General features: G+C 48.5%; 1 protein-coding gene across 5 annotated transcripts in view; it reads right to left on the bottom strand.

Moving 5' to 3' along the window:
* Positions 1-4,382: 4,382 nt before the first annotated feature.
* Positions 4,383-12,088, bottom strand: part of Ablim3 (actin binding LIM protein family member 3) — a 115,461-nt gene continuing 107,755 nt past the window's right edge. For 2 of the 5 annotated variants that reach the window (XR_013046137.1, XR_013046136.1), the window contains exons 19-21: positions 11,445-11,505; positions 10,057-10,137; positions 4,383-6,372 (exon numbers count right to left, since the gene is read on the bottom strand). Coding sequence is in view for 3 of the 5 variants with exons in the window: in XM_006985157.4 (XP_006985219.1) it covers positions 6,259-6,372; positions 10,057-10,137; positions 10,633-10,640; positions 11,445-11,505 (264 nt within the window). In the remaining 2 variants the exon portion in view is untranslated. Of the gene's footprint in view, positions 6,373-10,056; positions 10,138-10,494; positions 10,641-11,444; positions 11,506-12,088 lie in introns of those variants that run through there. The other 3 variants (XM_076555342.1, XM_076555343.1, XM_006985157.4) reach the window with 2 other exon arrangements.

Raw genomic sequence — 12,088 nt, forward strand, 5'->3', positions numbered from 1 at the left:
AGCTACAAAGCGCAGCGATTGCAATGTTTGATTATAATCTGTGATGTTGCTGGCTTCTAACATGGTGTTCTGGCTTGTTAATGTAATGATGCCCTCTAGTATTCAAAGAGGTTATATGTATGGGAAAATACCCTGCTCCACAAACCTCAGAACATCCGACAGAAAAGGTTCAGTCTGTCCATAAAAGGCAGATGGCTTAGAGCAGAGTGTCTCACCTTTCCTGCTGCGCATCTCTTGGGAGAACTCGTTATAACACAGATGCTGAAGGGCAGGCCAGGGCAGGGCCTGTGAATCTACAGTTCTCATCAACACTCCTGATTGGAGATGACACTCTCTGTTAGTAAGCAGAGAGCAAAGCCAGGCTATCTGCACAAAGTGGAGGAATGGGAGGCCACCTGCCTACCTGGCTACTGCTGTGGGATATTTGTACACTGTGTGAAGATATATTGCTGTGATCGGTTTAATAAAGAGCGGAACAGGCAATAGCTAGGCAGGAGGTATAGGCGGGACTTCTAGGCAGAGAGAGGAAGTGGGAGGAGACACGGAGGGGAAACAGGAGGTGCAAGATGGAAGAGAGGTAATGCCATGTGATAGAATGTAGATTAATATAAATGGGTTAATTGAAGTTATAAGAACTAATTAAGGGGCTGGAGAGATGGCTCAGAGGTTAAGAGCACTGACTGCTCTTCCAGAGGTTCTGAGTTCAATTCCCAGCAACCACATGGTGGCTCACAACCATCTGCAATGAGATCTGGTGCCCTCTTCTGGCCTGCAGTCATACATGCTGTATACATAATAAATAAATAAATCTTTAAACAACAACAACAACAACAACAAAAAAGAACTAGTTAAGAATAAGCCTAAGCTACAGGTTGAGCTTTCGTAATTAATAAGTAGTCTTCCTTGTCGTTATTTGTGAGCTGGCAGCCCACACATAGAAAAGCCCACGAAGGAAAATCTGGCTACAGGCTGCCTCTAATCTCACTTTTTTCTTTACTTGTTCCATTCCAGCCTCCTTTCCAGATCCTCAGTGAGACAAGCTCTTGTCCACCCAGTGCCTTGGCACACGCTGTTTCCCTGTGCCTAGAATGTTCTGACTTCTGCTTTCTCTGCTGACCCATTTCATCTCTTGCTAGGTATTGGAAGGGAGTTCTTTTCCGGTGGTAGCCTGTCGGTTGTCTCTGTAGCAGCTGTCTTCCTGTCCCATCTCTCTCTGTTTGCTTATTTAGAACTTGCTTCTCATCTAGACCTGCATGCAGGAGGCACGTCTTCCATACTGTTTATCTGGCGGCAGATGCTCATGAAGTAAGCATTTGTTGGGTGCATATGCAGGCAGGAACAAAGCCATTCTTGGTATCTTTTTGCACATTTGAGCCACTTGTCTAGAAGGGAAGGGGAAGAAAAGGAGGAGTCTGTTCCTTCCTTTTTTTCCCCGTTTAAAAAGAATTTGGTTGTTTAAAAAAATATGTATTTGGCTTGCATGGTGGTGCATGCCTTTAAACCTACCACTAGGGAGGCAGATCTCTGTGAGTTTGGGGCCAGCCTGGCCTACAAAGTGAGTTCCAGGACAGTCAGGGCTGTTACACAGAGAAACTCTATCTCGGGGGGGGGGGGGTAGTATTTGTGTGTGAGCGTGCATGTGTGCACTCATGCACATATGTGCATAGAGCATATGCAGAGGTCAGAGGACAACTTATGGAAGTCAGGTCTCTCCTTCCACCACGTGACCCAGGCATTGCACTCAGGTCATGAGTACCTCAACTTCTGGGCCATCTCACTGGACCAGAATTATTCTTGCTAAAAAAATTGTAGAATAAGAGGTGAAGAAAGATGCTAATCCAAGCCTCATTTTCAAGATTATTCACTCATTCATTTACCTATGTGTCTCTGTGTGAGTGTATGCACACATGTGTACTGGTGTGTGTGTGCACCTCTCTATGCATGTGGAAACCAGAAGAGAATGTCAGATGTCTCCTTCTATTGCTCTCTGTCTGTTCTTTCATGTCAGGGTCTCTCTCTGAATCAGAGCTTGTGTTCTCTCAGCTGGGCTGGAAGCCAGCAAGCTCCAGAGACGTCCCTGTTCTCGCCCCTCCCGGAGCTGGGGTTGCAGGCGCTTGGGATGTTCAGCGTGTAACACAAGGGCTGGGACCTGAAGTTTGGTCCTCATGATTGCTCAGTAAACTGCTCTTTACCACTGAGACATCTCCCTAACCCCCGCATCTTGTCTTTGGAGATGTCAAAATGTGAGCAAAGTGGGCAGCTTAAAATAGATGAGGCGCAGTAAGCCTATGTTTCTTTCTTTAAAAAAATTTATTATCTACACAATGTTCTGCCTGCATGTATGCCTGCACGCCAGAAGAGGGCACCAGATCTCATTACAGATGGTTGTGAGCTACCATGTGGTTGCTGAGAATTGAACTTAGGACCTCTGGAAGAGTAGCTAGTGCTCTTAATCTCTGAGCCATCTCTCCAGGCCCCTAGGCCTACGTTTCTTAAGCAGAGTTAATGCAAAACTAGTTTATGAAACACTTGGTTAAATGAAATTACTGCAGGCTGTCTCAGGGCGGTTGGCAGTGTACATTGAATCTCTTAATGACACAGTGTGGCAAAAACTCCAACACTCACTTGTAGGTCATTGCTATTACCTTTTCATCTTCATATTCAGTAGGGCCTTCCCCAAACTGTGGTGGCTAAAAATGTCAAACCAAAGTGTCCTGGCCTCCCCTGTGGTAAACACACGGATGTACTCCCGAGTTCCAACAGGCAAGGCCTGAGCAAAAGCAGACTCAGGGGCTCTGGGAAAGTTTTCCTTGTTCAGCTAGATGTGCGGAGGGAAATTTCTTTCCCGTCTTTTAAAGATGGTTATGTGAGGAGATGCCTGGAATCACATCAGCCTCCTGTAAATATGGGGGGACACACTGGCAGAGGATAAAAGCCAGCATATGAAAAGGACAATAGAGTTGGAGGGGCACAAAGAACCTGACTCTAGATGGCATCACTGAGCTGTTGTGTTCAGAAACCTTGCACGATAGGCTTCTGGTTGCTCTTACTATTCTATCCACCTTTAATAAGGCAGTTTGGACTTGCAGGCAAAGGGACTTATCTGCTGAGAATGGGACTCTGGTCTTTCCAGCTAGACAGGCAGAAAGGACTCCTGGCCTTGCTGGTGGTAATTAAGCATCTTCTTCAAAGTTGTTGCATTTGTGGAACGGGAGTGTTAATGAAGGCTACCTGTCGGGTTGCTAAGCAGCCTAAATGAGATGAAGTGCCTAAGTCCTTGGCACAGAACTTGGCACATTGATGGTGTTTTTTTTTTATTTTTTATTTTTTTTTATATCCATTGATGGTGTTTAATGGTGTTTAACACTACTTTTTTTTTTTTTTTTTTTTTTTTCCGAGACAGGGTTTCTCTGTGTAGCTTTACGCCTTTCCTGGAACTTGCTTTGTAGACCAAGATGGCCTTAAACTCACAGAGATCTGCCTGCCTCTGCCTCCCAAGTGCTGGGATTAAAGGTGTGTGCCACCTCCACCTGGCTTTCTTATTTATTTATTTTTAACTTCTTCTGTGCCAGGGATTGAACCCAGAGCCTTCAGCACAAGAGGCAAGGGTTCTACCACGGAACTACAGTCCTAGCCCTTTAACACTACTTTTGATTACAGAGTCTTATTTTGATTACATTAGTCTTCTTACAGAGTTACATTTTGATTACACAGTCTTATCTGCTCTCTGCTCTCTCCAGGTACCCTGCATCCTGCAGAGAATAAGCCAGATAGTGCTGACCTTGTATGTTTGTGTGTATGTGCCCATGGTTCATGTGAAGTCCAGAAGACAGCCTCGGGTGTTGTTCTTCAGATGCTGTCCACCTTGTTTTATGAGGCAGGGTCTCTCATGAGGACTTAGGGCTTGCCAGTTAGACTGGGCTGGCAGGCACAGGAGCTGCAGGTGTCCATCTGTCCCCACCTTCCCAGGACTGGGGTTGCAAAAGGGCACCACTACTTCTGAATTTAGTTCTGTAAGGTCTTTGGATTGAACGAAGGCAGTGGTTCTCAACCTGGGGGTCTCAGCGGGGTGTGTGTATCAGCTATTTACATGACAATTCACAACAGTAGCAAAATGACAGTTGTGAAGTAGTAATGAAGTAATTTTATAGTTGGGGGGTCACCACAGCATGAGGAACTGTATTAAAGGGCCGCAGCATTAGGAAGGTTGAGAACCAGTGAATGAAGGTTTTTTTTTTTTTTTTTCCTTAAACAACCTTAGTGACTGAGCTGCACCCCAGTCCTGATGCACCCCAGTCCTGACCTTCAGCTGCTTTTGTGCATGGTATTTGCTGTTCCCACGTCAGCTACTTCCCCTCCCACAAGAAACAAGCGGACATGGGTTTGGGTTGAAATGATGTGCTTTTATGGGAAACAAAAATATCCAACAACAACAATAACAAAAGCCCTTCCATCTCCCAAGTCATTAACCAGTGACAATGAGGCAGTTTCAGTGATCGCATCTGGCTGGGGACGTTTCTAATGGGTCAGGAAAGTTGAAAGACATTGGCCAAGAAGAGAAGTGGCAGGGAGGTGACATTTTAAATGAGAGTATGTTAGGCTTCCTTCCTAGGTCCTCCACCCTGTCACCCTTCCAAGTCCCAGATTCCTCAGATCCTTCCTGATTTTGCTTGCATGCAATCTCTTCCAGAAGCTTCCTCGGTCTGCACCGGCTGCATACACCTTCAGCAACGTCACACATCCTTTCTCAGGCCTCCGTCCGTCACTTTCTGCCTTGCATCCGTTATCTCTGGTACGCGTCTTACCAGGTCTCCTATGACTAGGCGTGCCCCTGAAACTAGGGCCCTCTTTGAGTCATCTCAGTGCCCCTCCCCCTCCCCCACTGGGTGCTCAGCATTCAACAGGTGCTCGGAAGGGTTTGCCGAAGCCAGTTCTACACTCGCCCATCCCACAACACCAAGCCTTTTGAGCAAACTTCTCCATCTTGCCTCTGTGACTACCCACCCCCGCCCCCAAATAGTGTGACGTAGGCATCTCCAAGAGGGAAGAGCGGCCACCAGTCAACAGCTCAGCACTGTAGTGGAGGTGAGAGAAGGTTCTGTTTTCACCCGCTGCAGAAAGCAGGAGAGGAGTCCAGTCCCTGAGGCCGACCAGGGTAAAGCATGGGCAGTGTTGGTCAATGCCTCACTCTGGAATCCCCTCAACACCTTATGCTTCTGAAAGCGTCCCCTGTGAGATGCAATCAATGCGGTAGCAGCCCCGGGGGTGGGGGTGGGATGGGTGGGGGTCCAACATGGATGCATCGCCATCTGGGGACCAGTAGCGTAGGCCAAGATTATTCTTTAGGGTGTGGTCTAGTCTCCCTGCACAGGGTGGTGAGTGTGTCTGTCTTGGATGCTCGCTGGAGCTATGGTGGGAACGTTAGCCCTGTGGTGTGTAGATCATCAGGCACATAGATTGTAATAAGGCTGAAGAGTACAGGCTGCAGCAATGGCCTCTCCTAGAAACGGGGAAGGGCGGGGTGTGTGTGTGCTGGGAAGGCTGCGGGGCAGGGAGAGGAGCCAGTGGGGGTGGTAGAGGGAAGGGAAATGCCTTTTTCCTTTTCCTATCATGAATTCTAGATTTGCATGAGGGAGTGGTCAGGACCGAGGGCAGAACGGGGAAGGGTGCTGTGCTGAGGAGAGGCCGGGGCCCATCCACTCTGTACTAATGTAAGGAATGGATTTGAGGCCCACAGATCAAACTGCATCACTCCACAGAGCACTTAGCTCCTATTTGGAGGTATGGAGAAAATTCTTCACGAGGCCTCAAAGGCGCTCACTGATTTGGGTGGATCACTGTGGACCTTCCACCGGAGGGCCCATCTGTGACCACAGTATGTGAACACTGCGTGGCCAGCGTCAGCCCTGGGTAGGGACTGGGGGAAGGTCCTGAAGCAGGGAGCAGAGACTCTTCCAGGCACCTTTTTAAAGGAGAGTTAGTTGGACCTTGGGGACTCGAGGTGGGACAGATGTTCCAGTATAAAAAGGATCCCCAGTAAAAGGATGGAGTCCCTTCAAATCCCTTCCCAGATCCCACAGTACTTAGAAAAGAGAAGTAAAGGAGCATAAAAATACCTCGATGATGTGGGTTTGCCTGACAGTACAGAAAAGCAGGCAGTATGTTGTGTCCCATTATACAAGAGGGTTATAACGCGCGTCAGGATAGAGATTTACATACATCTTTATATAAATGCATCTATATGTATAGAGCCTCCGCCTAGAACAGCCGGGCTTGCTTCTTCAGTTCATTCCTCTTCCAGAGGGCGAGTCTCTCGAACTCTGAGATGGTCATGCCAAAGACTTGGTAGAACTCCTCCTGGGACAGGTGGCGCTGGATGATGGGGAGGGAACACAGACAGCGTGAGGAGGTGAGCTGTGGTGGCTTCAGCGGCCACTGCACTTCCCTCTGGGTTCCCTGCGCCTGGCCCAGGGTCAGGCCAAGGGAGCTGTGTGGCATGTGTTGAGTGGATGGGGGTGCAGGTGGAGCTTCTCCTGGGGGCCCTCTGGAGGTATTCTGGCTGGAGAGGCTTCCCTTACCTCCAGCTCAGGTGGGTGTTGACTTTATCCCAGCACTATTTGTAAACTCTGGTTGACCTCATCTTTACAAATTCATGCTCCGTGTATCTGTGTCCATAAGTACACGTGATTAACGCTACCCAACTCCCCTTTGGGAGAAAAAGAGGTACACCCAAGGATTCAGGGTGTATTGTCACTTACTAGTATTTTTACAGATGACCTAGCAGGCTTCTCATCAGAAGAATGAAAAAAATCACTGCTTATATTTCTCTACCCTCTGGAATGCCCTTTCCTTTGCTTGTATGGAAATGAGTTTGTCATATGATCAAACACTGTTCTGCATTTCATGGCAGGTCCCCATTCTCCTTTATTTTCCCTTCTTCTCTATTCTCAGCAATCTTGAAGGTTCATGTCAAAAGCCTTTAGACTGAGAAGTATACGACATTTAAAATATAGCAAAATATTAGGAACTGATAGATTTAGGTGAAGGATAGGTGGGTGTTCATTTTACTATTCATACAGCTTTACCGGAAGCCTGAAAATTTTCAAAATGAAATTTAAAATCAAGTTAGAAAAAGAGAAGTGGATTCCAAGCATCAAATCCAGCATGGAGCTCTACAGTTTCAGAATGGCTATTCTAACTGTGTAGAAATTCACTGAGATGTATGTACTTGGTCTGATCAATTTCTGTGTTTTTTTTTTTTTTTTAATTTTCTTTATTTTTTTTTTGTTTTTGTTTTTTTGTTTAGAGTAAAGTTTATTTAAAAAGAAAATATATGGCCTATCTTTCAGCTGCAAGCTTTGTGGGTTCTCCGAGCATTTAGTATCTTTAGTTGGGTATTGAAGGACACCCAGTGAGAATTATGAATACAGCCATATATGAATTAGCAAGTTTGTTGGCTTACTGCCACTGTAAGCTAATATTTTAGCACAGTTTTTTTTTTCCCCTGAGACAGGGTTTCTCTGTGTAGCTTTGTGCCTTTCCTGGAACTCACTTTGTAGACCAGGCTGGCCTCGAACTCACAGAGATCCGCCTGCCTCTGCCTCCCGAGTGCTGGGATTAAAGGCGTGCTCCACCACCGCCCGGCTTTTAGCACAGCTTTTAGAGTTAGGTAGACACAGATGTATAGCCTTGGGCAAATGGGCAATCCTCCTAAGCCTCAGTTTCACCTTTTAGAAAAAGGGCCGGTTCTAGTATCTACCTCATTGGTATGGAGAGAGTGAACCAGAGCACAGAGTGCATGCAGACGTGACTTTCTGAGAATCGGTCCAACAGATGACCCCATCCCCACCTGTGATGTCACTTCCTTCTCCTCATCTGTGTTCTGTGGTCCCAGCCACACTCACCTCTTGAGATCTTCTACCACGAGGTGCACTCCTGTATGGAAGCCTCAGTACTGGCGGTTCCCTCTGCCCAGAAAGTGCCCACGAACGCATGGATAACGTGCTCAGATGCCATACAGTAGGGGAGGACCTGGTCTCATCGGTCTATTTGTAACCACAGCTTCCTTCTCCTAACTCCAAGTCCCATGGCCAGACCTCCTTTGGCTCTTAACCCTTCTCCTCATCACCTGCTAACACACTGTAACATTGGTTTCTCATTCGTGTCCTTTGGTGTCTGTTTTCTCACATAAGAATGCAAGCTCTGAGAGACCAGGGTCTCTGTTTTGTTCACAGACACATATAAATACATAGAACAGCATTTAGCACCTATAGTGGACTTTTACATTAAAAACTTAATTTGCTATTCTTTTGTGTGCATGCACATGATGTGTGTCTGGGTGTGCACATGTCATAAAGCATGTGTAGAGGGCGGGACAACTAATGAACTTCATTCTCTCCTTCCACCTTTACGTGGTTTCTAGGGATCGAACTCAGGTCTCCTGGCTTGCAGGGCCAGCACTTCTACCTGCTAAGCTCTCTTGCCAGCCCTTTAATAGAGTTGGGATAAGTATTTGTTGGATAAATAAATGTCTGTACTCTGAACTGCTTGAGCACACATCCGGGTCTAGGGCTGGTGCGGAGGCTGCGGCAGTGTTTCTAACTCAGCCCTACATTTTAGACCTTCCTGGGAGATTCAAAACCCACTCTGGATTGATGGACCTGAGCTTCTTCCCCAGGGTGCGATTTATCTGGTCTGGGGTGAGAACCATGCGTGATGAAAGCTTGCCGGTGGTTCTGATGCCTGGGAAACTTGAGCTCACGGGGGCCTGCGTGTTGAGGGAGGGGAGATGCTTACGGGCCTTAAAGCGGGCTCTCTTGAGATGGCTGGGAGCTGTCCCCTTCAGCACCAGCAGACCCCTAAAGCCCCTTGCTAGGAAGCCTGCATTCAAGGCCACAGACGTGTTCTGACATCTCTCCTAACCAGGTCCTGTGGTGCAGGACAGACAGTCTTTCCCATAGGAGGCTCAAGGTCGGGCAGAGGAATTGATATACACGAGAGTGAGAGCGTTGAACTGCACTTGATGAAGGTCAGGGGAAGCTGGAGGACCAGGCGTGTGATCCATCCTAGGGGAGGCCTTGGGAAGGATTTGGGTGCTGTGATCTCTAGAGCAAGGCCCTAAGACGTGAGACAGTCACAGGATGGGAAGGACATTTAGGAAAGGACATGGAAAGGCAGGAAGGACACATCATGGGGACTGGGCAATTCAAGTTCCAGGCCAGAGGTAGCCTGAGACGGGCACTCTATGCTAAGTGATCTGTACTACCCAGTGCCATGCCCAGGGCCCCTCTGGACTTCTATTTATACTGTTTCCACTGCTCATGATGCTTCTCTCCCTCTCCACCCAAACCTTATCTACCTCTTCCTGCAAGCCGATGTCAACCAAGCAGGACTTAGTGACATTCTTTGAACAGCAGCATCCTAACGTCTAGCTAGCACTTAACCCTTGACTCATTGCCAAGCTCTGCTCAGGGCTTGATGCATATCCTCATTTACTTCTCTCGGAGGCTTGGGGGAAGCATTAGCCTCACATACTCAAACAGCTTCAGCTGGGTTGGCACCTGGTGACGGCAGAAGCTGAATGCAGATGTGTAACTTGGGACTTCTTCACGCTTCTGTTCTCTTAGCAGTGTAGCTTGTCCCGTTCCTCATACCCACCACAAGCCCTGGCTTTAGTACAGCCCTGAGTATGCAGGGACCAAAGCTAGTTGTTCTGCAGACAAGAACATCGGCCCCTGGTGAGGGACAGGGGCAGCTGTGCACCACAGGCATGGACTAAGTTGAAGAGGGGGCAGCCCAAAACGGCACAGCAGTTGCTCAAGTCTCTGCTCCCGCACCAAGCTTCAGATCTTCCTTAGGGCGGTCCATTGCCAGCAGGCATGTTCAACCTGTGCCCCGAAATGGCTCTGATTGCAGCCTAACACAAAACTGTAAACTTACTTAAAACGCTAGGAGAGTTTTCTTAATTTTTTTTTTTTAAGAAATTCTTGCGTGTGAACTTTATAGATGACAAGGTCACACTGCAATGTCAGCCAGTTTGGACATGCCTGTACATACCTCTAAGCGAGTCCGGTCCACATCCTTTGGCAGTCGGTTTCTTCCTCTTGTTGTTACCAGTAGCAGCTCATACGGGTAGATCTAAGGAGAAAGGGGGGAGGGCATGTCTAGCTTGGGTGAGGGGGTGGGGTGAGTTTGTCTTTGCCAGCTGCAGTTTGAGCCTGGGCTCCTTCTTCTACCCACTAGGGCTGGACATTTAGTCAGGAGGAAGGGCTGGGTCTGTCCTCCTTGGGTTGGCATGGTCCCCAGAGTGTCCTAACATTGCTAAAGATAAGCTTGGGGGTGGCACTCAGCATTCATGTGGGCCCAAGGCTTTCTGGATGTGTCTGGTAGTTGGTGGCTGTTCAGCTACCCAGTTGGCCCCTGTGGTGTCCTAGAGTCTTTAGGGACAGGAAAAGGGTTAGAGAAGACTTAGGGAGAATCAGGGACAATGGGCCAAGGTGAGGCAATGGAAGTCCTGAAAGGTGGTTCATCTATGCTTCTTCCCCGCATAGATGGTGGCTGCCATCCTCTTGATGCCTCCCAAGGTAGTGGTTCCCAGAATCCTGGAGACCCCAGGGTCTATGTGTTCTTTACCTTGTATTCTGCAAAGAGAAAAGAGACATGTCCCAACCAGAACCCACCTCTGGGCTGTATCATCACGACACTGGCTTCTGTCTCAGTGGCCTATGGATCTGGTCTCCTCGCAGTGACTGCGCTAAGCTATGAGAACCCCTCTCTTCCTGAGCTCACCATGGAGGAGCATCCAGGCTGGTGTGAGCATGGTAGGTGGCTGGAGGTGGGGGTTGGCTGTTCTTGAGATGGCTTTATGAGGAAAGTAGCCTTTGAGCTATGAGCAATAGGAGGAAGAGGAATCTGAGACAATGGAACCTTGGGGGTGGGGTGGACATGGTGGGGAGACATGATCTCCATCATCGAGGAGATGGAGATCATGGAGGCTGTGTTATGGTCACATAAGCCAGGGCCCACTCCAAGCAGCCAGTGGAGCCTGGCATGAGAGCTTTCCTGGCAGAGAGCATGAATCTCATGGAGAATTTTCTGGGAACAATGTGCAGTTGGCTCCGATTGCTTCCCTCTACCATGTCTGACTGGAAGTGTTAGCCCAGCACTACAGGGAAATCAGCACTTTCAGATGCTCTGAGAGCCTGGCTGGGACAGATGGCCTGGAACGCACCCAAGGTCGGGGACTAGAGAGGATGAAGGAAGAGTAGGAAAAGAAGAGTGGAAGTATGAGGGAGAGGGAACTCGGGGTTTAGACAGAGCCCACCCTGGGGACAGAACCGGTAGCAGTGGGTTGCAGGTCAAGCAACAGTGATGAGCACTCCATCCGGAGTCTCTGGGAAGTCTCGGGAGGGCCTGGCCCCTGCAGCTCCATGGGTAGTGCTCACCTCGCATGCCCCAGTTGACCGCGTTCATGCTGTCGTAGTGGAAGAGGTCTGCGCTGGGTGTCTGTAAAGAACATAGAGCTGGGCTAGCCTGAGAAGCTCACTGCTCCTTCCCAGAAGCACTTGCCTACCTCCAGAATGTGGACCAGGCCCGAGGCAGGGGGCTCTTTCAGTAGTCTCGGTCTCATCTTAGGGAAATGTAGCTCACTGTGCTCTTCCTGCATTTTAGTCCCAGCATGCAGTGGGCAACCAGTACAGATCCACTTATTCAGTGGAATAGCCCTTTGTTTAAATTTATTCCTGTCGCCTCGTCTTTCTACCCCCTTGGCTGTTTTTCATCTTGGCACTTCTGGCCATCTGGCTGTTACATTTTCTTACTTAGTGTTCATCTTCTGTGAGCCTCACGGGGCAAGTGACTACCTTCACTGTAGGGTCCCCAGATCCTGGAACAGTGACTCTTAGGTGTCTAAAACTCAATATCGGTCTCAGGGTCCTGCCCCCACCACTTGGTCAGTTCAACTGAGCAAGCCACTGAACCAGCTCACTGTTTACATGGATGTTTCATAAGCAGCTCAAGAGCCTAGAAAGCTTGAATCCTGCTCCACCTCTCACGGGGTGAGAGAACTTAAGCATGTACCTCCCTTCCC

The sequence above is a fragment of the Peromyscus maniculatus genome, chromosome 19 (assembly GCF_049852395.1).
Source record: "Peromyscus maniculatus bairdii isolate BWxNUB_F1_BW_parent chromosome 19, HU_Pman_BW_mat_3.1, whole genome shotgun sequence".
Classification (NCBI taxonomy): Eukaryota; Metazoa; Chordata; class Mammalia; order Rodentia; family Cricetidae; genus Peromyscus; species Peromyscus maniculatus.